Source organism: Aotus nancymaae, unplaced genomic scaffold (assembly GCF_030222135.1).
Source record: "Aotus nancymaae isolate 86718 unplaced genomic scaffold, 86718_ANA_hifiasm-v0.15.2.pri h1tg000014l, whole genome shotgun sequence".
In the NCBI taxonomy this organism is placed as follows: domain Eukaryota; kingdom Metazoa; phylum Chordata; class Mammalia; order Primates; family Aotidae; genus Aotus; species Aotus nancymaae.
In genome coordinates, this window is record NW_026988425.1 from 61268931 (window position 1) to 61295307 (window position 26377).

General features: G+C 38.0%; 1 protein-coding gene across 12 annotated transcripts in view; it reads left to right on the forward strand.

The window, feature by feature from the left end:
- Positions 1-26377, forward strand: part of MAST4 (microtubule associated serine/threonine kinase family member 4) — a 564457-nt gene that overhangs the window by 479329 nt on the left and 58751 nt on the right. For all 12 annotated transcript variants that reach the window (XM_064376019.1, XM_012462235.2, XM_064376020.1 and 9 more), the window contains 5 exons: positions 5411-5480; positions 11131-11209; positions 16636-16793; positions 19005-19080; positions 20839-21048. In XM_064376019.1, coding sequence (XP_064232089.1) covers positions 5411-5480; positions 11131-11209; positions 16636-16793; positions 19005-19080; positions 20839-21048 — 593 coding nt within the window. The remainder of the gene's footprint in view (positions 1-5410; positions 5481-11130; positions 11210-16635; positions 16794-19004; positions 19081-20838; positions 21049-26377) is intronic.

Consider the following 26377-nt stretch of genomic DNA (forward strand, 5'->3'; position numbering starts at 1 on the left):
CTTCTCTACAAGTATTTTACTTAGCATTGTTGACTGGTATTAATGTCTGAAATAGATTAGGGCTATTAAATTCATTATGCACTAAATATGAGATTAAAAAATGTTATTTGCTCTAATGTACAATAAGAAAAATTGTAACAGGATTCTTAAATGTTTAGGTACTCTAAATGTTGCATTTGAGAACTGCAATTAAATGTAACATCATTATATATAATTGCATAATTGTGGACTATGAGCATATTTAATATATTTGAAATTATTTTATGTGGAACCTCCTTAAGTAAAAAAAAAAAAAAAGACTAAAGCTTGCTCAGGTGTTCCAAGTTTTGCCCTTAATTCTCTCTCACACTAATGAACCATATTCTCCCTCAGTCTTGTTCATCTCAGTTAATGCCACCATATACCCATTTGCTTCTAAAATCTTGAAGTCTTATTTGCTTTCCTTTCCCTTTTATTCCACTCAATCCCATTTTTCAGCCAATCCTATTGGGTCCGCTGCCAAAACATAACAGCTCTTCAATAACCCTATCTAAATCACCATCTCTCTTACCTTGTCTATGCTGGTAGCCTCCTAACTCCTCTCTCTGCTTCCACTCTTGCCTGCTTAAAGCTCACTGGCCACAGAACAGCTAGAAGGGTCTTTCTAAAATGTAAATCAAATCATGTCATCCCTCTTTACAGAGTAGATGATTAGTAAATATTTGTTGGCTGAATCAGTCAAGCAGTGAGTAATGGTGCTATAGCTATGGAACAGTCAATAAGACAGGGACTGGAAAAAGCAAAGATTCAGAGAGCCCAGATTATAAGAAAGCCTTGATTCATTGTGTATAATTCTGTCTTTACTTGAAACTTAAGCATATGAGTCTACTTCTATTCACTGGCCTGCCTGTGAACACTTGACAGCTTACCCAGAGAATTCCACTGACAGCCAATCAAGGTTTTTTCTTGGCCACTTAGAGTCTAAACAGCTGCCCAGGTTTAATTAATATTCTACAATTATATCTGGAGAGGATCCAGTTTCTGAGACAGGTGTCTAAATGAAAGGAAGATTCCTAGCTCTTTTCAAGAGTCACCTGGTGAGATAGACTCAAAGTTCTCAGGGGAATAGAACTGTTATTTTACAGAGTCTACTCGGGTTGAGGTTCCTGCATCGTGCTCCAGTGCCCACTTTATCTGCTGGTATTCATCATGCAAGATCCTGGGTTTGATTCTGTGAAGTTTGGTTTTAGGGTGTTTAAGCAATGTCCATTTGCCAGGAATCTCCAACAAAGCAATAAGAAACACAGCACTGATTGTTATGGTGCAAATGTCACAACTCATTTAGGGGGATCATCAAGTAATGACAACAAGGATTCAAATGGGGGCTTACTCTTGATCCACCAGGAGTTTAAATGGCAATTATCATTAATTCTTGGATTCCCCTGGTCCTGATAGAAATTCAAGCCATCAGAAACTATCATTTTGCAAACAGACAGCTATTAAAAGCACATTAATAATCTATAGAGGGCATAGCATATGCCTTTTAAAAAGATTTGCAGCTTGCTTCTCTGTGGCAAAGACACAGGACTTCTCCAATCTAATTACAAAGCAATCAAACAATTTAATTAATCTGGAAATCACTTTCTTAACAATAGCTGCCGCTAAAATGAGGCACCCTGTGTAGCGCCATTAGGTAAAGCATGTTTTTCACACACTGCTTATGTATTAGTCGTGCTAGTTCCCCATGGGGATCATGGAGTTAATTACCTACCTAATGCCTGACCACTGCTAAGGTTTACTTTACCAGGTCAGAAATAGCAGCAGTGATACCAGCAGTCTATAAAGTGTCCTAGCACTCAAACATCCAAGAGCCAGCAAATCCCTGTGAGCAGCAGGATTTTAGTTATAAGCAAGTGCCGCACATATGGGCAGAGAATTAACTGGCACCAGTTTTCATTTCAGAGTCTCTCAGGTATTGCTTTACAGATGGGTGGATAAATTCAGAGAGCAGTGCTATGAGGAGTGAAGGTCATGTGTAGGACTCAGGTTTCACTCTGTTTTGCTCTCATCCTGGGAAGCACTGTGCATGCATACAGCAGTCAAGTCCTCATCACTGAGTTTAAAATATATATATGTGTGTGTGTATACACATATATATATATTTTGTGCTTTATAATTTGGCCTGTTCTAAATTAGCAATATCTTGATCACTGTGTACCAAAATAGTATTGCTAAGTGTTCAGAGACTGAGTAGGAATCAATTTTTATTTTAAATAAGAACAAATACTTCAAAGATTGACTTCTACCTGCCTAATCTGCTAGTCTTATAATCCCTCCCTAAGGAAAATGGAGGAATTTCTGTAATACATAACACAAAAGTCTGTAGAATGCCCATTTACCCTTTTCTTCTGTTACCACCACCACATTTCTCTCCCAAAATGTCCTGCTAGAGGGGTTCAGTCATTTTCCCAGTCTACCCACATTGGAAACATTAGTCACTTTTTTAGTCTGCATCCTTTTTCACTTGCTTCTAATCCACTAACAACTATGCTTGGTTTGCCCACCAGCATATCCTGTCTGGGTCTTGACATCCTTCCATGTCTTGGTCTGGGTCTCTCTTCTGCTACTCCGCTGGCCACCCATACCAAGTACACTCAGGGCAGGTTAGAACCTCTGGCATCTCTCTCTTGCCTCCAAGTATTTCTTAAAGCCCCTAACTAGTCAGTAGCAATAAACACAGCTTACAGTTCATTGGCTTTCCTGGTCTGAATTGCCTTCGGTCAGAGAGCCTGTCTCGATTCCATTGCCTGACTGTGTTTAGGTTATTTCTGACTCCTTCCTGAAGTCGACTTCTGTTTCTCCTCTTACCTAAAACCTGCCGAACTGCCCTCAAATTGAGCTAGAATCCCTTGTCCTTAAGGAATTATCAGTTGCTGTAGCCCACATCACTCTCACTCATCTTCTCTAATATCCTCTGACAGTTAAGAGCCTTTATGCTAATTCATGTGTGTATGTATATGTGTGTATATATATACATATTTGCATTTTAATTTAGCTTTTGGTGTGACATGAAACAGAAACATCTGTGATTAGTAAGATAATACCGATGGCTCTATAGTCTTGAAGTAGAAGATGTGGAAATTTAAGTTTGGTTTTACAGCAGTGTAGTAGATAAGAAGAAAAGGCGGAAAATCTTTAAGTGATGGACCTAGAAAGGCAGCCTAAGATGCAAGGGCAAAATCTGAATATGGGAAATGGTTAATGGCAGCCTTGTGTTTTTTTTTTTTTTTTTTTTTTTAAGAGCAGAGTTAAACTCACCTATCTCTTTATGTATATCTCTGTCCATTCATCCTGAAGGTGATGGGTCACCATGGGGACCATTCACTAATATCCCTAAAAGTGAAAATGGTTTTAAGTCAATTCCTTGTTTCTTCCTTCTTCAGATTAAAATATATATATTAATAAGCTCTTTGTATTGTTCTAGTTGATCACATTAAAATCTCCAGATATAGTGTTTTCTTTACCAAGAACACAGGGCTGGGAATTTGGTGCCAGGTTTCTTTGGCCTTATGATTGCAATTTAAGTGAATAGGTGTAGCAGGGATTGTTCCAAGAATGTCTTGGCTTCAGATAATCAGTTGTTGTGTTATGCCTAATAATTTACTGGTAGTTTGCTCTATATGGTGTGTGAGCAAATTGAACATTTTTCCCACATGAAAAACAAAATTTATATGAATATTTCTGGAATTAGTTTATTTCCTTTAGGAAACAAAATTTTTAGCCATCTTGAAATTTTGAGATTTTTTAAAGGAATATGAAGAGAAATACACAAGCTAAATTAGGGGTGGGGGGAGTGGGGATGAAGGCTGTTGAGAGAAGTTGAAAGAACTTAATTTAGCTGTGCAGATAAATGGACAAAATGAATCCTGGATTACTGAATGGCAAAAGCAGAATTCATTTCTCCAGGGGCCCAAGGAACAACAGATGCAAAGCCATGATAAATTTCATTGCAGCAGGGGAAAAAATGCTTCATGATTCTCTATCCATAAAGAAATGGGCTTCTCAGCGCTTCCCAGTTAAATAGCTGTGATTGTGCTGTCTGTCATAAAGTTAATGGCATTTGTTGAAGACATCACTATAAAATTTGCAACCTTAAGTTAATTGAAAAATTTTAGTAGAAATATAGCCAGTCCAAAAGTCCTCAAGATAACACTAAACTTATTCTCCGTAATGTGTTAGTCTATTCTTTCTGTGCACTGGGAATAAATTGTTTACCTTTACAGCCAGGTACTGACTTTAACATAAAATCTTGTATTCCTTACACCCAATTACAATAGTCACTTTCATTAAGAAACCAGTAATGTGGCAATTGGCTTGCTGTTAGGGATTAAATGTAATTTCCTGATTTATGTTTCCTTTTTCTAGAAGGTACAGGATTGCTTTGCAGCCTTTCCTCGCCCTCTTATTTAAACCAGCTACAGTTCCATGCGGTCCTCAGACAATTTGCCAATCTAATTAAACATGCAGAGGGAAGCAGGGTGGTCTGGAGTGTCTTGAACTTGCCCTCACCAGCTGCCGGCCAAGCTTTCTCAATGATCAGCAGCAGGTTGAGTGGGCTAATGGAGAAAGTAACAAGCCCCAGAGGAGCTGCCCTCCTTCCAACAAGCAATCACTGCTCCACACCACCCGTGAAGGCCTGGGGAAGACGAGCTCTGCCAGCTTGTGTGTGGCTGTAGCTTTTAGAGGCTGCCTGCCAGTCACAGTCTAGCTATTTAAGAGCAGAGGGATTGTTGAGGAAAATATTGACAAGGGGTAATCCTGCTGAGCCACTTGGCAATGCTGCGATAGATCTGGGTCATTGAGAAGCAGGTCCAAACTGCTGGGGGTCTTCCTATTGTTTTACAACTAGTTCTGACACATCCCCCTTTAAAATATGTGCTTCAGAATATGAGGATTTATCTTCAGGAACTCAGACTCTTTTTCCGTCTACTGTAAACAGAAAGTACTAAGGCTGCCTGCTAAAATGGAAAACACCTCCAACTGAAGCATATGCTTACCCATGCATCTGTTCATTGAAATGTTAGTATCTGGATGGTCACAACCAAGACTTTTACATATTCATTATTCTATCAGATTGCTGAAATACTTGTATTGTTACATCAATGGAGGACTTCTGGTTGGTGATATAGGTGAATGTGTTTATTCATGTGTCTTGCACACTTAGAAAAGTATGCTGAAACTCATGCTTCCCCATCCCCATCTCCTCTCACCCCCAACCATCCCTGGTGCAGGTAAAACTAAAGCATTATTGGAGGAAAGGACATTCTACAGAAATGTAAATAAACTTATTTCTAGGGAGAGGATTCTGGATATGGATACTGATACAAAAACAAAATCATGTAGTAACTTTTTCTCTTTTTTCTCTCTCTAGGAAATAGCCCCCAAGATAGTCCAAGAAATTTCTCCCCCAGTGCCTCAGCCCATTTTTCATTTGCACGGAGGTAAGGACTTCTTGTGAGTGGAGGCATAAAGTCTTATAGAGAGAATTCTATTCCCCTTCTCCCCCTCCCCACTTCTCTCCATCCCCGCTCCCTACTTCTCTCCATCCCCGCTCCCTGCTTCTCTCCATCCCTGCTTCTCCCCTTCCCCGTTTTCCCCCTCCCCATTTTTCCCCCTCCCTGTTTCTCCCCCTCCCCACTTCTCCCTCTCCCCACTTCCCCCTGTCCTCACTTGCTCCTCTCCGCTTCTCCCCCTCCCCTGCTCCCTGCCTTGTGAGGCCCCACTCATTATTCTGTAAGGCCTTCTCCAAAGCCCCACTGGCCAGAGGAGCTTAGGCTACCACAAAGCTTTGTTTTAACACACCTGCTTTAACAGTTTCAAGCCAGAAATTTAGTGATCCCATTGAGAAAAAGCCATGCATGGGGTGTAGGGTGTTTTCTGCTTTCTCTTCCTATCATGTTTGTAATTGGGCACCTCCAACGTCAAAGATAGATGTCTCATAACTGGACCACTGAGTCAAGAGGAAGCGTTTCTGTTGTTCAGAGGATGGCAGCCACACAGCATCATATCGCACCGTGTTCGTTGTGGATTTTCTACTGTGATGTAGCCGAGTCAGAGGGGTGTGCACAATCATCTCTTCTGTGTTCTGCATGTGGAATTCATTGGCTTCACCCTGTCAGATGCAAGCCTTCCCATTCCTGAGTGCCTTCATCCCTCTCACATGCGTAGCTTGTCCTCTTCTGCCTAGGAAAAACACCGAGAAAACAAAATGGCACCTTCAGCCAAGTTTCTGAATATTCAGGGTAAACTTGGTTTATGGTCTGAATGTGCTAGATGTTTGCTCAGTTTTCCTCAGAGTACTAACTACATTCTGAATTGGATTAAAATAGCACTTAATAAAGACACATAGGTAGGTTAAAAAAGAAGACTTGTTTTTGCACACATGACTAACCAGCAAAACTTGCAGTGTCCTCACAACCATTTGTCAGCATGTCATGCATTTTATACTACTAAGTCTAGAAAAAAAGGATACATTTGCAGCATTTTCAGAGTTCTATATAATTAAGATTCCATTATAAATCTGATGTAAAAAAGTTTGTTCTTTCATAGTTTAGTTGTTTCCCATCATGTGTTAAATGTCTTTATGTATCTCACCATGGGGAGGATACAAGACTGATTAAAGCATCATCTCCAGGGAACTTACTGAGACCCATACAGTTTTTACCCTCAGCTCCAACTTTTCTTTTTTTAGCTTCTTATTTTAAGTACTGTAAGAAAATGTACTGGTCCCAGAAAGCCTGTTTGCCCAATGAATATTAATTTATAACAGTGCTACTATTCCAAGTAGAAAAAAAATCCTATAAAAACTGATAAATAAGTGTCTATTACAGTCTTTAAAACATATCTCTATAAAGGGGAGAATGCATTTAATTACTGTAAGTAATAAGAAAAAATGGAAATCTCGTTATGGAGTGCATTTAAACATGACAGAAATCATAGTATCTTAATCCTGGCAGATTTATAAAAATGAAGAGAATCTAATAATTAAATAGGTGACTGGAGGACTGACGAATCTGGTTTCCATGCTATAAAAAAAATACATAAACCCCCAGGCATGTTAATTTTTGACAAATCAACCACAAACCGTGACAGGAGATTATCACAGGAGACCTCTAGTTCATTTTGCATGAATTTCCAAATGGAGCTCCCTCCACACTCTTCAAGAAGTATTATTTAGATTAGGACATGAGTGATCATCATTTTAAACTGTTATTTAAGTAAACAGATCCTGTGCTATGAAAACTCAAATTGGTGAATTTTTATCGAACATCTGGGGTATTTCTCTCCACTTTAGAGTTCATTTTTCCTCAGGCAACATGGAGATTCCACCCCTAGGCCTCTGTTACCTTTCGTTTGGTGCACATTGCTGAGCCTTTAAGAAGTAATGTCATTTTGAGACTCCCACATTTTATTGTTTTGTAAAATTTAGTACAACTAAGGAAAGACTGCTCTGTTTTTAAAAGCAATCTTGGGTAAAGGGATAAAAGTCTGGCTTATTAATCTTTTCTGATCTTTCTTACCTTATGTGATAATACTTCCCTAGCAGCCATCCCCTGTAACTGAAGTCCAAGTATAGACTAGAAAGTATGATGACACAGACTTGCTTTCTGTATTTTCAAATGCAGATTTGAGAGTGAAATCATCAAATTAATTTTTTAGTATTAATAAAATGAAAGATGAAAGTGAGAACCATAGCATAGATTTTTGTCTGGAGCAAGGAAACATTTTTACATTGCTAATTGTGGTGTTAATATACAATCCACCTGATTGTGGACTGACTTAATCCTTTTTCCCCTGGCAGTGAGATGGAGGTAAAAATATTCTCCTGCCTTTCCCAGAAGTTGTGGAGGTTTATGTATTGCAAATTGCTTTCACTTTCGTTGGAAACATAGAGCCCTCCATGAAATGCTGTAGGTCTCTCCTAGTTGCCTAGTTACTATTCACTAGGTTAAGTTTCCAAGTTTATTTCCACAAGCAAATTACTACAACAAACTTGCCTGCTGAGTTTGGGTCATCAGACAGTTGTTGAGTACTGGGCTGGAAGTCAGGCCTGCTAATGATCATTGGCTCTGGTTATCAGTTTCCAGATTAGAGTGTTTTTCCTCTCCCCTTCTGTTTTTATTCATTTGAATCTGCCGAGTCTGATCTTTGTAACCTCCTAGTTACACCTTCACAATTCTGGAGTAGATTTTAGTTAGCTATATTTACATAGTTCAGCTTGTTCCAACATCAACTAGAATAGTCAGTGTATCACTCCAGGTAACTATCACAATAATTCTCCTTCCTCTGGAATAGCCAGGATGATACTGGAACTTTTCATTCTTTCTTTGTTGTACACCATATTAATCTAAATTTTTGTGAGTGGTATTGAAATGAGTGTTTTTTTTTTCTGCTAATCTTTTTGTGTCCTGTGTTCCCATTGGATGTTTTTCCCTTCTTACTTTTTCATTTAACGTAACACCAAGATTGCAACCCCCAAGGAAAAAGACTCTTTTCAAAAAAGGCTTATTGCATTGGCAAGAATGTAGTCTTGTCTTCCGATAACATTTTATTGGTAGCCACTTCAAAGAAAAGACAACATTATTAGCAGGATCCATATTGTACTTGTGTGATAGCTTTCTTGAAAAAAGAGCATGCTGTCTCTTAAGTACTATATGTAGCATGTATAGTAACTTCTGATGTGCAGTTGTCATGGTAATAAAAATGCAATGGTCCTTTGTGCTCCATTTGAGTAAATAGACACAGACAACTTAGAGAACTTTATGAGTTGTAAATTATTTCTGGTCCATGGCTGTACAGAGTACTGAGCACATTCTTGTTTAAACATCTTTCTAGTTGTGTGTTTTCCGGAGCAAGCAAATGTAATTTATGCTTCAGAACTAATAAGAACGTGTCTTCTCTTGGAATTGCTCATTCATCTGAAATATGTTCGCTGATACCTGAGGAGAAGGAGAGTTAATAAATCACAAAACAAAATCATGGTAGGGGGAGATTGTGTCCCTCACTCTTTCCAGAGACTAGTTTCTGATAATTGCTATTAAATGGACTGAATAATTCTTTTAAAATTATATACTTTTCTTACTTTATCAAATTGGAGGTGCTTAAGATAAAGTGCAGCCATGGATTCTTTTTTTTTTTTTGAGACGGAGTTTCGCTCTTGTTACCCAGGCTGGAGTGCAATGGCGCGATCTCGGCTCACTGCAACCTCCACCTCCTGGATTCAGGCAATTCTCCTGCCTCAGCCTCCTGAGTAGCTGGGATTACAGGCACTTGCCACCGTGCCCAGCTAATTTTTTGTAGAGACGGGGTTTCACCATGTTGACCAAGATCGTCTCGAACTCGTAACCTCGTGATCCACCCGCCTCGGCCTCCCAAAGTGCTGGGATTACAGGCGTGAGCCACAGCGCCTGTCCATGGATTCTTAACTCTTTAATAAGTAGCCGAATAAAATAGTGTCCATTTAACAATCAAGTATCTTTCTAAGTGTGTTGTTATAATTACTTTCTTCTTAAATCATTAACATTTTCAGTTGTTTAAAAGAACTTCAAAAGAACATATAACTTATCCCAATTTCTTTTATCTGGTATATTTACATACATCTTGTTTTGCTTCTTTTTTTAAACATACTTGATTCAATTGTACTCCAATCATGGTACAGAACTGACAGGTAAATTTTACTAAAACCTTAACATTGTAGTAGTTACGTGATTTGTCCACTTGAATTTTTCCATTTTGTCTTTGTGGACCATTGCATTTATTGGAGGTTACATCCATGGCAGCCTATAATTTTATGTTCCCATGAATGTAGATTTAGGCTAAAATGTCAGTTTTTCACATTAACATCTAACTGTGACATTTCTCACATTCAAGTCTAATGCTGTTGAATTCCCTAACGTTAACTTACTGTGAATGGATCTCTGGTAAATTTTGTCCACTCTTGTCACTTACTTGGCAAGTTAATATAATCATGAATTATAAAATATTCATATAGGACACTGCAGTCTTACTAAGAATGCAGTGTTGCTCTTTTTACAGTGTGTTTTTCCTGTTTTGCCCCTTGACAAATTTGCATAGAACCTTCAGAATGTTCTATCGTTTTTAAGGCACAGTCTTATCCAAAATTGCTTTTAAAGTAATAGCTCTGGAATTCCAGAGATTTCAGAAAATTTGCTTTCTGGTGCCCCCTTCCCTTTGCAGCAGTATTGTTTCCACTGCTGCATTCACTCATCTGAGACCCTTGTATTGACCCTTATTCACGGCCAAACTCCAACTGAGAAGCCACTCATTCTATCATCGCTTGAAGGTAAAAACCACCCTCTTTATGGCTCCTGCTGGCTTTGCCTCTAAGACTGAGGCAAACAACTTTACTCTTTGCGTTAAGTTCTATCACTGATGGAGAAGTTTTCATTCTGCCCCCACTGTTAACTGGCCAGAGTTGGGCTGCTTGCTCACAGAGTCTGCAGGAGGCTTTGCTGTAACAAGCCAGGTCATGTCAGAAGGCAGTAACTCTTAAGAGATTCTGAGCATAAGGTCAGTTACTTACTTAATGCTAAAGTTATCTGACACTTTAGGCCTGAGCCAACCAGGAGCCCAATGATCTCTTCTTCCCTAAGCATCATAAGTAGAACTGCTCCCTTGAAAATTATAAGCAGAAAGTGTTTTGGATGCTAAGCAAGTCCCCACAGGCTCTTATGCCATGTTGGAAGTCAGGCCCTTCCAAAGATCATTTGCTCTGGTTATCAGTTTCCAGATGAGAGTGTTTTCCTCCTCCCTTTCTGTTCTTATTCTTTAAATCTGCTGAGTCTGACCATTGTAATTATCCCTGGTATTCATTTTGTCAAAGTGTATTAGCGAGACATCAATAATATGGATCAGCCCATTCACTTTCTACTTGTTTGGTTGTATTGATTCAGTTTAAATAAAAGTCAACCTACTGTATAATGTTTGTTTACCCTCACCCTTGCTGAACATTTCCACATCCTCACAGACTATGTTTGTGTCATTTGTTTCACTAAAAATACTTGGTTTCCCTGGGGTTCCCATGTGACAGTACACCAGTGTTGGCCGAAGCTAAACTCACTTTCTCAATAGGACTGATGGACGCCGCTGGTCATTGGCTTCTCTCCCTTCCTCTGGCTATGGGACAAACACACCCAGCTCTACGGTCTCTGTAAGTGCCTGACTTTTTTTTTTTCTCTCCCTGACAACAACAGAGCTATTACACAGGCAGTGTTTTCTCTGGGTGTTTCCTGGTAGGGAAGGGAAGATAAATTCCACACGTCTGCCACTCTGAATAAGCGATGCATCAAATGACGGCCTGACAGACATAAAAAGGACATGCTTTCGCTGCAGGCTTTGAAACTGTAGTGCATAGATTGAGTAAGTTCCAGGATCACAAGTTTGGAGGAGACTGGAAGCTTTCATTTTAATAACATTTGGTATAGTTCGGGGGAAGAAACACAATCTCGTTTTATTGCTTTGGTTCCATGCCAGTGACATTAGTGCTAAAAATGCCATTGAACTTTGATAGACCGGGTCTTTCTTCTTAAGTCGCTTAGAGAGAGGTTTGTTTTGTTTTGTTTTTCTCTCTCCTTCAAAGAAAAACAAAAAGGCAAGCCTTAATTTGTGCCTTCTAGGTAAGAACTTTCTTTTAGAGGAGATTAAAACAACTTAGAAGAAGGTTAAGATAAATAGAGACAAGGTGGATCTCTGAAAATAGGATAGAGGGAAAAGGATACTCTTGCCCCAAACTATCAAGAGACCTAGCAATTACTGGAAACAATTCAGTAGGTTAGATGTATTTTTTTTTAGTTTGCATTAGTGATCATGTGGGATCACTGTATCTGCAGGGTGGTAGAAACAAGTCTTTCATTGAGAAAGGCCTAGTAGGTTGTAGGTGTTCAATAAATCAAGTGATCTGGCTCTATTTCTGCCAGCCAGGAATGTGGACCTAGAACCTCATTTTGTCAAAATCTCTGGCTTATTCTTTAGGGATATCCATCTATTGTATTTTTTATAGCCCCAGCACTGTTTTAAGCACATAGATTTAGCCACTTAATAACACTTGAATGACAAGAAACTACAGTTAAATAAACTCTAACTGCTATCACTTCTGCCTTATACTGATGTATTTCCAGAATTCCAAGTATAATAATACAATGTGGATTTTCTGGAGTACCTTTAAAACCAAATTGTTAAAAGCTGTTGGGTTATTTTTACCATCTCCTTATGGTATTTCATTGAGCAGAGGTAATTTATTTTTCTATCCATTATTCCATTTTGTTGTGCTATATGAGTCTATTGTCCATTTAGATCATATTTTGAGAAACATCCTAACAAACTTGAGTGGTTTCAGAGGCACATTAGCATCAGTAAAGGATGCTTAAAAATCCTGAATAGCAGCAATGAATAAAACTGTCAGTAAATAGGCCAGGAGCAGTGGCTCATACCTGTAATCTCAGCACTTTTGGAGGCCGTGGTGGATGGATCACGAGGTCAGGATATCGAGACCATCCTGGCTAACATGATGAAACCCCATCTCCACTAAAAATACAAAAATTAGCTGGGTGTGATGGCGCACACCTGTAGTCCCAGCTACTCAGGAGGCTGAGGCAGGAGAATCACTTGAACCTGGGAGGCTGAGGTTGAGTGAGCCGAGTTCACACCACTGCACTGCAGCCTGGGCGACAGAGCAAGACTCTGTCTCAAAAAAAAAAAAATTGTCAGTAAATAATACTGAAGTTATCCTTGATTCTTCTGGCAGTAACTATCGTTGGTTATTGACCAATATTTTAGACATGTCTCTTAATTCCAATTTTTTTTTTATTTCAACAATATCACCTCGCATTGCCTTTAGTCAAGTTTTATTATAACTTGGACATAGAAATCTCTCTTTTGCGAGAAAAATAGGGTAGAGTTCAAGATTTGTATTCTTTCCATTTTTAGTAAGTCATTTACCATTTTTAAAAATGTATGCAACAATTTTGCATGTTCTTCACATGTAAGCCAAAACCTAAATTACAATTAAAAAAAAAAGCCTTAAAAAAAAAAGTGAATCCATAAAAAAAGGTGAGCTATGTAAAATTGGACCCTGTTTGGTACAAATAATTTTTAAAATAATTTTGTTTATAAATACTTGTTATATGCCTGGCCCTGGTCTAACTTCTTAAACTGCATTGACTCATTTAATCCTAGCAACATATCCCCTATGATGTAATCACTGCTGCTGTTTTCATTGTATGGGCCAGAAATCTGAGGCACAGAGAGACTGTTTAACTGAGAGACTGTTTACTGTTCCCTTATTTTCTCAGTAAGTATACAGTAAGCAGTTTTAGACTCCAGTCTCTTGGCTCTTTTAAAGGAATTTACATGACATTTCTTAAAGTAAACCTTGTTTACTTTAGCATTTCTTAAAGTAAACCTTGTTTATTAATGAAGCTGACCTGGTCATCAGTCAAAATGGAATCGTTGCCGTCTCTAAATTCTATATGTGCCTAGGGAAGACACTCCGAGACCGTTTTTAGTCATACACAATTGTGTTTCTAACAGCTCTGCTCTGAAGTGTTTATTTTATTGAAGGCATTAGTATCATATAATTATTGGGCTCAATATTCTTGTTTTTCCTCCAAAATTAAATTTTAGCTTCCAGAATTACTCCTTTTGTCAAAAGACAGAAGGGACTATTTACATTATGGACTGCAAGTGCTGTAGTGTGAAAGTTCAATTAATTTTTCTCCTTATTGGTTGTTGATAAAAGTGATGAGTGAAAACTAGAAAAGCTACCTATTTTTCTCAATTTCTTTGTGTTCTTATTCTTTAAATATTAGGGCAAAAAGTGCAAAACTTCTTAGTAGTTGCAGTTTTTTCTTTTCCAAATCTAATCTGAATCACTGTTAGATTCTCATTTCCCTGGGTTAACCATTAGTCATTTAGCCAATCAGAAATGTACTTTAGCTATTTAAAAAATCAAAATGTAGAATATATACAAATAAAATTGCAAGCACTTTGAAAATATAATTTAAACTTTACAGATAATTTCACCTGTTGACTGAATGCCAGACTGAAATGTAACCATTATAATATCTGTATCCTGTGGCTATTATGGAAACTACAAAATTGCTAAATGTTAAAAATGCTATATTCCAAAATTGGAAAGATTTGGCCAGATGAAGTAAATCAGTCCTCCCAGAGAGTATTCAGTGTTGAGTTTCTTGTAACATCACAGTTTTCAGTTAAAATTAATATGTGGACCTTTTCCAATATATTCAGATAATAATTCTTAATTTGAAATAAGTATAGAATTGTAGCAGTAGGAAGACACTCTCCCATATGTTTCTTACCAGATAAATTATTTTCTGCTGAGTGAAGGTACAGAAATAAGAATATAAATACTCATAAAAATTTGAGGTATGTCTATAAAATGACATGATTTTAATAAAAAGTAGAAACTTGAATGTGCATATGAATATTATCCTTTGCAAAATGGTTATCTTGAGAGACTAAATGCTATTTGAGTGATATCATGACTCAGAACATGGCTTTGGAACTCTAACTGCCTTAAGAACTAGCAGCATAATTTTTTGTGTGACTCCATTCTTTGGACCCTTCTCTGAAGTCACAGATACTGTTCCCGTGCCAGTACAGTTGCATGGTATCTTATGTGAGACTCTTGAGCCTGGTGTGTTTTGGAATTAATTTTCACTTTTAGAATGGTAACATCCCTGTTCTGTATATAACAGACCAGCGACAGTGGGGCCAGTCACTCATAATCAAATATATTAATATTTTTATAGCAGCTTGAATCAACATTCACACTAAGTAGATTAAATAAATATTTTAAACAGCTTCCCATCAGTTCAGTTGGTGCTTTGCCACCAAAACAGATTACTGTAAACTTAGGAACAAACTTCTGAGTTTGTGGGTTTTGAAATCTTGGATATAGGATTGTGGACATTGATTCACCTTTGAGACATATCTATAAGATTTTTTTTTTTTTTTTTTTTTTTTTTTCTTGAAACAGAGTCTTGCTCTGTCGCCAGGTGCCAGGCTGGAGTGCAATGGCACGATCTCGGCTCACCACAACCTCTGCCTCCCGGTTTCAAGCAGTTCTTCTGCCTCAGCCACCCGAGTAGCTGGGACTACGGGAGCGCGCCACCACCCCCAGCTAATTTTTTTTTAGTAGAGTTGGGGTTTCACCATGTTGGCCAGGATGGTCTCGATCTCTTGACCTCGTGATCTGCCCGCCTCAGCCTCCCAAAGATCTATAGATTCTTAGTTCTGTTTTTCTATTTGCTAATTTCTTTATCTTTTCTCTTATCACCACTGCTTAACTCCTGCTTGCATTGAGTTTATTTTTTTCCTGATTTCTTGACTTGACTTAGTTGCTGTGTTTTATTTCTTTTTTCCTAGTGAAAAGTGTTTAAGGCCATGACTATACTTACTGAATGGAGCTTTGATTTGTCTCATAAGTCTTTCTAGTAGTGTTCTCATTTTTTATGGCTTATAAAATAATCGCATTACATTATAAAAATCCTTCTTTGTCTCAATATGTACTTGGTAAGTTTTAAAATTTCAAGTTTTAGGAATAATTTGTAAACTTTAGGCATAAATTTCTAGTTTTGCTGCATTGTAGTGCTTCAGTATTTATGAAGGGTACTCTTAATATAATGATTTTTTAAAAAAATGCTTACTAGAGCTGACATTTTTAAATAGGTAGTATCTTTCAATATATGCTTATTCTAATGTGTTTCCATTTACTAAAAAATTTCTCAATCTCTTTTATTAGAATTACAGAGTTTACCTCCAACTAAAAATGAAAACAATAAATAGTTTCTTTGATTTTTAGTTAAATGTTTCAGATTGATTAAAAGCAGAGTTATTTAGCTGTTCACCTTTCCTATCTTTTCTTGTTTCAAATGTTGAATGATGGTTTTCAAAAAGCAAATCTGCAAGCATGGAACAAAAAAATTGACTACCAATTTAAGGGTTTTTTTTTTTTAAGTGATAGTCTCAGTCCTCCTACTCCCCCCAAAGAAAAGGAAGAAAGAAAATTCAATTCCAAATTTGAAAACAGTGGCTTTATTATGAAAAGTATATTCTTTAATCCCTCCCATTGTACCCATGGCACACACTGATACATTATAAAGAGAGGTTTCATTACCTTATTGACGATCTCACATCATATCATTGATTTCATGCTAAAAGTGAGCATTTGATTTTGAGCAGCAGTAAACTTGGGGGTGCCATGTTCAATTGAGAACTAATCTGTGATACAGTGCTCCCTAACGCCACTCAAGTGGTCGCTTTCTTGCTTTGGCTTTGACTGGTTCCAATCCATTTCCAGAGCCTAGGTTTTCTCCAGAGGTAAAACTATCTTTTGGGAAATTATAAACAAATGAAGCAAAATATGGAAAGCATTTTGAATTCTGAGAGAGAACATCAAGGTATACATTTAGGCAGTAGTTCTTATAACTTTAACATGAAAAAGAAACAATATAAAATGGTAATATCACCCAAGTTTAGCTCATTAATCTCTCCTATACATTTGAAGAGTTTCTTTCTGAGGTAGTCATGTGACCTCACTTTGGTTTGTTTCAGTCATCCTGTTCCTCCCAGGAGAAGTTGCATCAGTTACCATACCAACCAACGCCAGATGAGTTACACTTCTTATCGAAACATTTCTGTACCACTGAAAGTATCGCCACTGAGAACAGATGCAGGAACACGCCGATGCGCCCCCGTTCCCGAAGTCTGAGGTGTGTGGGACTAGCTGTAAACCATTACTTAAATTGGATTCTCTATTTTCAAACATTTTGAGTGAAGACTTGGGTCCTTTAGTTCTTACGTGTGTTAACTGACTTGCAAACTCCTACAAATACAGTGTGATGTTTCCATGTACACATAATATTGTTAATTACCATTGAAGGGCATCTTATAATTTTCCTTTTAAATTCTCACAATTTGCTGATTGCAGCAGTAGTAGTAATCATGATGGTCTCAGGGGACTACCTGTGAAAACGTCTAGCCATTGGAAATTTCAAGGCAGTGCAAAAGCAGTTAATATTATTATGTTAAGAGGTAACAGCTTGGTGGAAACAGGACAACAAGAATAGGAGGATTTTTAAAAGTTCCAGATTCCATATTTCAAAATATTAATCTTTTTATTCTCTCCTCCCATCATAAGTCTTACTTTCTCTGAGATTATGAACACATTTTTAAGAGTTAAAGTTTGTGGTTGCCGAATGTAGTCCACCTGACATTGAGTATAGCCACTTTTACTGTGAGTTTGTTTCTTCAGAAAGCAGAATCTAAAACAGAGCTTTCTGTTCAGGATGTTTCTTAGGGAGTACTTTTGAAATTAGCGCCTGTGGGAGGGAAGAGGGAGGCAGGATTGGGCAAAGGGAGAAGTTCAGCAGCCCTAGCCACTCCCCAGAGAGCTGAGGGATGACAGGACTCAGCAGAGTTGCTCCTCTGGCCCAAATGTGCCTTCCTGTATATTCCTACGTCAGTCATTGGGTCCCTCACTGGATGTGGCACCCTGGGAAAGACTCAGCTTTGGGCAAGATGACTCCTTGCAGCTGATGCCATCCCTGCAGGGACTGACAGCTGAAGGTTTCTGTGGACAGCACTCCTAGCAGCAAGGTAACAGGTCATTCTTTGAAGGAGGGATCAGGACAGGGCATCACCTCATCCACTGCAGTATGAGATCTTGAGGCTATAGAATTAGTGCCATGGCTCCCGCCTGTAATCCCAGGACTATTGGAGGCCAAGGAGGGTGAATCACAAGGTCAGGAGTTTGAGACCAGCCTCGCCAACATGGTGAAACCCCGTGTCTACTAAAAATACAAAAATTAGCTGGGCATAGTGGTGAGCGCCTGTAATCCCAGTTACTCAGGAGTTGGAGGCAGGAGAATCACTTGAAACTGGAAGGTGGAGGTTGCAGTGAGCCGAGATTGTGCCACTGCACTCCAGCCTGGGCAACAGGGCAAGACTGCATATCAAAAAAACAAACAAACAAAATGCACTTTGATATATTGATTATATTAAAAAATTGTTTATTAGGTGGTCAGTTGAATATCAAAGCTTAATGAGAACAAATTTCCCTTTGTATGTTTTCTATTCACTTAGTCTCATAAACTAATACTAAATGTAGCCACACTGGATAATTGTGAGACATGTCAGATTATTCTGAGATATGGAATTAACAACTGGTTTTACTACTTCATCTACAGGCACTGTGTTTTACTACATTGGTGCCATTTTTTGTTTTATTAAAGGAATTTCAAAGATGCATAGTATAAGCTGTATCCACCCAGGAATATAAATACACTGAAATTACACAACTACATACAACTGGGAAGGACGATGAACCTACTATTGAAAGAGTAAAGAAAAATGCACAACAGTTGTATGCCTCTGTTTCATGTTATATATAATGCCTACCTCAGCTTCCCAAATAAATATTTGCTAGGCTAGAAAATGGATTTCAATTATAATACCTATGCCATGGAAGACTCCGAGACCTCTTCAGTGGTGTGTGGCAGAGCGCAGGTGTATGATAAAAGTGTGAAATCACACTGTTAAACGTGTCCTAGATGTTGCTGTTTGTAGCTACCCTATTTTGTTTTATTTTGCAGTTTATTGTTTTTCAGATCTCATGCAAGCTCATACTACATGCAGAATATAATTTCAGTTTACATTTTATGAACTAGTATTGTATTGTAACTGTGATGATTTTTGTGGCATTCCACTTGAGCTTTCTTTTTCAGTCCTATTCAGTGTCTCTGTGTTTGTGGGTATGTATGTGTGCATGTGTACTAATGACTGATTTTGTAGTTTATTATCTAATATTCTTTTCTTACAAAGATTGTATAGTTTTTTTGATGCAACTCACTGTTTATAAATAAAAAGCTTATTTTCATTTCATGCTGTGGCAAGTTTAAAAGGCTAATTTGCTTTGCTCGCAGCCCTGGACGTTCTCCCGCCTGCTGTGACCATGAAATAATTATGATGAACCATGTCTACAAAGAAAGGTTCCCAAAGGTAATGAATTGAATTGAAGATGCCTAGCATCTAAATGAACAGGCAACATAGGTTTAGAGTCTGTAAGGTGGTTTTGTTAGGGGAAGTAAGGGTCCAATCTGGTAATGATTTGCATAAAACAACTCCATAGTCTTTTCTTAGAAAGGAAAAAAACTAAAAAAAAAAAAAAAAGTTAAGCTGACAACTGCTGAGAACCAGCTGTGCTTTCTCTGTGTGCTGAGCTGGATCTAAAGTGAACCCTGCCACTTGTGCACCACACACGGGGTGGGCCTGGTGAGGTACCGGAGGGAGGGTCTACTTTGAAAGGCCTCTAGACTGTGCATCTTGTACCCATGTTCTGCGCCTGCTGCTGCGTTTTAAGTAGAGACTGTTTTTCTCCATTGGAAGCCTGTTGATTAGTATGTCATGAGAGTTGTTGGTTTTCTTTTCCCAACCTTACTTTTCTGTGATTTCCCATCTCTTTTAGACATTGTATTTCTAACCCTATTAATTTAGAAGAGAAGGCACAGCTGTGTTCCCCAGTTAGACTGGTGGAAGGAACATGAATTGAGAGAGCAATTGTGCAGAGTTGCTGCCAAGCGCCTGGCTGCAAGGACCTGCTCTCACATGGTCTCATTAGCTCACCTTGTTTCCACGTCTCGCCCACCAAAGCGTTTCTGCACATTTGGAAGAAGGCCACTACCACTCTCCATGCTTTTCCTGATCCACCCCCACAACCTGTGTTGCCCTAAGCAGGCCAACAAATGAAAATCTTTGGTTTCATAAATCAAGAGTAGAGTACTTATTATTTGTAATAAACCCAACATTTATGTCATTGATTAAAGCAGTTTTAGCTATTTATCACATGTCACTTGCTCACCAGGGAAACAGATACTGACTGTTACCTAGTTAATGAAGGTTAGGATATTAGAGAGGGGCAGGAGGAGGGAGGAAGAAAAGGGAGTCTTCCTGCATATATAATTAATGTAAGCAAGGAATGTGGATTAGGCAGTGGGTGATCAGAGAGAATGGAATGAAAGCTGGAAAGGAAATTTTAAATTTATTTTACCAAGGGAATCCCCTGGGCCTTTTGCATAGGATGTAGCTTTTCAGAAAAAGAACATGCCATAAGATGTGTGCTCCTGGCACATTAAAACCTAGCCAAAAAGACACATTTTTGGCTTAGGTTGTAGAACTCTAGAAACATCCTGATGTTTAAGTACAAAAACATAAAGAAATAATTGATATTTTGGACAGTTCATCTGAAAGAGCCCAAGATCTTAAATGAAAGCATAACAATTCACAGATACCATTTGAGTTACTTGAAGAAGCTTACAGGGACCATTTTATGTTTGATAGAACTCAGAAAAGGGAGGTTATCATTCTGAAATACTCATTTTACTTATGTATCCTCAGATCTTTATTTCACATGCTGAGGCTGCTGCTACTTTTTTTAGGAACAGTTTTAGCTTCACAACAAAAATTGAGCAGAAGGTACAGAGATTTCCCGTGTACCTGAGAAGGCCATGCATGTGCACCCTCCACAAGCATTAGGGTTCATTCACCCTTTCTGTTGTACAATCAGTAGGTTTGAACAAATGTCTAATGACATGTATGTGCCATTATTTTATCAGAAGTGAGGCTTTTAAATTTAATTTCTACAATCCTATTTAACAACTCGTGGACGTCTCTGAAAATGCTACAAAAATGTGATGGTTGAATTGTTTACATGTATGTTTTCTCGTATTACATCTGTGTATATGTGTCTTCTCTAAATAGGCTACTGCTCAGATGGAAGAACGTCTAAAGGAAATTATCACCAGCTACTCTCCTGACAATGTTCTACCCCTAGCAGATGGAGTGCTTAGTTTCACTCACCACCAGATTATTGAACTGGCTCGAGATTGCTTGGATAAATCCCACCAGGGCCTCATCACCTCACGATACTTCCTTGAATTACAGCACAAATTAGATAAGTTGCTACAGGAGGTAAGAATCATGCACCATATAGTTTTCTGATTTATTTGGCTTTTCCTTGAAAAAAATTTTTTTTTTTTTTTTTTTTTTGCTTACGAGTTATAACCATGAGATGGAGTTCACATTCTAGAGAAGCAAAGAAGGAGGAAAAAAAAAAAAACAACTCAATGATTGCTACTTGCCATAAATTGATTCTGGTCATTATTTATAGTAATAGAAAATTAATGTAATAACCTTTACAGGAACCTTGGGACCCAACAATCTATGACTCTAGGATAAGTAGATTGTGAAGGATTTTGAAGCAGTGATTTTTTCCCCCTTTAACCATAAAGTTATAAATTGCCTGAGTGTATGTGTGTTATTTGATGATGCTATCTAGTTCTAATATCTGAGAAAGCTAAATGGAAAATTGCTGGCTTCTTCCAGGCTGTGTGTTCTATTAATTAACCGGCATGTGGTGTTGGGTAGTAAACGGCAACTTATATTTTCATTAGTGTCAGTTCTTCTAACAAAATATCCAATTTCCAAAATGACAGATAAACACAGGACCTATCTAACACTTGCATGTCTAGCACCTGATAACACCCAGGACAGGAAGAGAGGCTGTATGGGGGAATGGAATGCATGTGTAATACCGCTCTTCTGACTGAAATTGACCAGCCACAGCCTACAATGAAACCTATTTAGCCTATGTATTTGTATACATCGTATTTCTGTATCTCACAGGCCACAAATTATACCTTTGTAAACATAGATAGTTTCCGCTAAACATGAATATGTAAATAATTGCAGAAAACTGAAGGAAAATATTAGCATCCTAATTTTTGAGAACTCTACCTGTCCTTGCCCCTGCAGAATTTAGCTGGTGAGATAAGATCCTTCTCTGGCTGGCAGCTGCTGCTTTTCTCCCCTTTGCCATCTAGACCTTCTGTCCTCTTTCCCGATTTCTCACATTGCGGCCGACTGCAGTCCACTGAAGCAGTGCCTTTCAGACTATCCTTAGGGGTGAACACATTGTTTTGGGGTTTTTCTGTCAATTTCTTATTTGGCATGGACCCATTCTCTCCCATAAAGTAAAAGGAAAATGAGTTGTACAGGAAAATGATCATGCATTTGGGTTTCCTGGCAATGTAAAATTGTTGAATGAGTTACATTACAGTGTAAAATTGCTGTAAGAGTTGCCATATGCTTAAAATTGTACTTACCTCGTTACGCATAGTAACAGTTCGTGGACTGGCCCTAGTCCACAGGCTGCCCTTTGACTGCTCTACATTAGAGTAGAAAGTCTCTGTGGGCAGGGACATTGTCTGTTTTGTTTACCTAGGGTGGTGTGTGACATGTAGGAGGAATTCAGTATTTTTTGAGTGAATGGCTTCTGTTATCCCTCAACTCACTGACATCCTCCTTCCTGTCATATCCACTGGACATTTTACTGGAATATCACTGCACTCAGCAATATTAGAACCCTCTTTTTCTCTGCCTTCCTTTTAATTTATTATTCTTGGGACATCTCTGACCATTTCTTCTCTGCTTCTTCCAGGGTTTTCTCTTCCAACTCCTGTTTTCTGCAAGGTTTCCCATGATCTCATCCTTAGTCCACGCCTCCTCCCTCTCTCCTAGTGATCTTGTTGGCTGTCTTGAATTAAAGACATAATTCTATAATTAGAATATAGATTCTAATGGCTTCGAATCCTTATCTCAGACCAGTAGTCATGTCTCACATTTCAGAATCATGGGTCCACCTGCCTACTGAATATCCTTCCATCTGGACAGCCCACGGAAGCAGCAGTCCCAAGCTATCTAAAACTAGACTCAGCATTTCCTCAACCACACATGCTTCTCCTGAATTCTTCTCATCTATCATTGGTACCGCCATCTACCCAGTCTCCTGCTATAACTGAGAATACTAGACTCTCTCTTTCCCTTCATCAGGCAACCCATTAGACCTTGGTAGTTTACTTCCTAAATATTTCTGCAACTCTTCTTTCCTGTTCTATAATCACTACCCGGCTCAGACCCTCATCCAGCTCAGACTTTCATCCTCACCAGTCTGCCTTCCTCCAGTCATAACTCTTCAAATCTATACTTTTATGCAGCTGCAAGAATATCTATCTAAAACCCTTTGTTGGCTCTATTCTGCCCTTAGGTAAAACCATAACATGGCACGTGGCTGTGCCCTTCCTCTCAGTGCATTTAGCCATAATGCATTGTACTGATCTCTGCCGTCTCACTTCACCAGCAGACAGGAGGCTCTTTGAGGAACAGAAGTCATCTCTAACTCCCGGTGCCAAGTTCAGTGTGTGGTGTTTACTGGTTCCTCAGAAACCGTGGAAGGGAGGAAGGAAGAAAATAGACAAGACTGCATGCCAAAATATTCATCCTATTATAATGTATCAAGTAATCTAATTATGCTGTTGCTTTAATCAAATTAAGAGTCCAGAAAAATGCTGGAAACACTATGCATATTACTATTTAGGAGACTATTTTGAAAGTTATGTTTGCTAAATGGGCACTTTTTAACAGAAGAGGCAGACACAGGAATTCTGTAGTCAGCCTCTGTGAGATACTCCTAATTCTGCAATTCTGTCCCAGGATATTACCATAGTTACCAGCTTAGTCCTGTGTTTTTCATTCCTTTATAGGCATGCCCAGGAAAGGGTAGGATTGCTATCCAAAGCTATTTATACTGAAATCACCTACTTAATTATGTTTCTGTATGACAGACCCAGCAGTGTTTCATGACAATTAAAATAAAATCTTAGGGTTTCACAGATCATGTGAATGGACCCTATTACTATTTTTAAGATATTGATTTTTAAAGAAATTTCTTTTTTGGCCAGAGAAGCATGTATACTTGTGGTATAAAGATCTTGTTGAGTATAAAGAAGTATGGTTTCTAGTTTATCTTTATAGAAGAGCTTCCTTCCATCCTTTTGTAAAAATTTAAACTATTTGCATAATCACATTTACAGTATTTTTCCAGAACTTGGAGCTAATTCGCTGCAGTGGGGCTTATCCTTTTTAGATAGAGCCAAATTGTGGAACTTGCCTTCGTTTCCCTAGGATGCAGCTGTCAGTTCCCAACTGTGACATTCTGTGCTCTGTGGAGCTATCTCCCAGCCATTTTCCCCATTGTCTGTTTTTTGCATAACCCAGGTAAAATCCCCCTAAGATTTGAGCAGTTTAATGTCTTTTTAAATTCCTGAGGCCTTAGACAATTCCAGATGAATGCTTTTATGTCTCCATTCTTTTTGTACTTAAGAGAAGTTTAGCCAAAGAAAATAAAATACATAGGAAGCTCTAACCTACTCTCTCAAATTTGGGTCATGGTTATGTTGTTGTTGTTGTTTTTGAGATGGAGTCTCGCTCTGTCACCCATGCTGGAGTTCAGTAGCTCAATCTCCGCTCACTGCAACCTCCGCCTCCTGGCTTCAAGTGATTCTCCTGCCTGCCCAGCTAATTTTTTGTACTTTTAGTAGAGATGGGGTTTCACTGTGTTAGCCAGGATGGTCTCCATCTCCTGACCTTGTGATCCGCCTGCCTCGGCCTCCCAAAGTGCTGGGATTACAGGGTGTGAACCACTGCGCCCGAGCATGGTTATGTTTTATAGTGGCCAACCCTTAAAATGCAGGCACAGGGTATCCGTTAGTGTTTCCCCTTTGGAGCTTGCTGGTAACAGCCAGAAAGCAGTTTCTCTTCGCGGGCTAATTGTGTCTTTATTTTATGTTGTTTTAACAGAGCTTCTTCTCCCCACTTAAATTAGTAGATAAAATACTGTTTGAGTTAATGTAAATTATATGTTTTAGCTCTGGTTGTGGCTGATCATTCTTAGAAGTAAGAAGTTGGAATGAATGGATTATTTTTATGATTTTCGAATTGGAATTTCTTTAATCTAAACTTTTTAAGTTTATTAATATATAAAGTTCTCCTTTCTCTTTGACGAGACAACCAAAATGTATTTAAGCTTTTCAGATTTTCCTTATATTCCTGAATTTATAAACCAAAAATTGTTATAGTAAGAAGAAAGTGCAATATCCTGTTCAAAGTGTCAACTAAGAAGTTAGGTAGTTTTTTGCTTCATCTTTAAAGTTTTGTGTTTAGTTTGGTTGACGATAAACCATAAAGAAGATGTAACCATATTTCTTGGCATTCAGTGGATCTTCCAAGAATTTATTTTTGTTGCAAAGCAAAAATTGAGAAGAAAATTTAAAGGCAGTTTTAGTATTTGAGATGCATATATGTATGCACATCGTTATATATGTCGTAGCATCCTTCCTGGTTACTAGGACCTGTCATTATAGTTACTAGTTGGTTTTCCTTGAGCATATTCTATTCTATGATTATTCACCAATGGTCATTTTTCCTTTTTTTTTTTTTTAATTTCAAAAGTTAACTGTTTTACTTTTGCCTGTGTATGGTTTCTGTACCTATGTTTTGGAAAATGGCTTTTGATTTGATGGCTTAAATTCAGCAGACATACTACTTCTGAGTACAGTCATTTTTTATAAATTTTGTCTGCCAGTTCTTTTCATGAGGGTAGGGGATTGGTCCTTGTTATGGTAAAGCACCTTCAAGAATGATTGTAAATATTTATTACTGTGTCTGTGAAATTATATTGTGTTTTACCAGCATCACCTTGATATGTTATTTTTAAATCCTTAGAGGAAAGTAAATCATAAAAACAAAGATTAAGAAAGCTTAAAGGTGAACATACAGAGAAGTTTACATTAAAACCTCTAAAACTTGTTTTATGCCTGTCTTGATATAGATTTATCTGACTTTTTCCAGAAAATATTATTGAAAATGTAAATGACTATTAACAAACAGCTTTGCTCTCAGAATATTTGTTTTGCTTGGGCAATAAATAAAATAAAATTTTAGAAGATTTTAAGTTAGTTAAATTTTACCAAGTTAAGTGCGTAGGTATTATTTATTCAGTGTGTGAGACTGAATTCACATTTACATACCCAGGTATAGATTGAGCATCCAAATGTCAAAATGCTCTAGAATATGCAACTTTTTAAGCACCAACATGATAACACAAGTGGAAATTCTCATACTTGACCTCATGTGATGAGTGCACAAAATTCTTAGAAAATATTTTATAAATTTACCTTCAGGCTGTATGTATTAGGTATACAAGAAACATATGAATTTTGTGTTGAGACTTGGATCCCCTCCTCAAGATTTCTCATTATGAATATGCAAATATTCCAAAGTTTGAAAACAATCAAAGACTTTTGGTCCCAAGCATTTTGGATAAAGGATACTCAACTGGTATAAACTTTATCCAACTAACACTTGAAAAAAGCATTGCACACTTCTTAGGTGTGATGATATA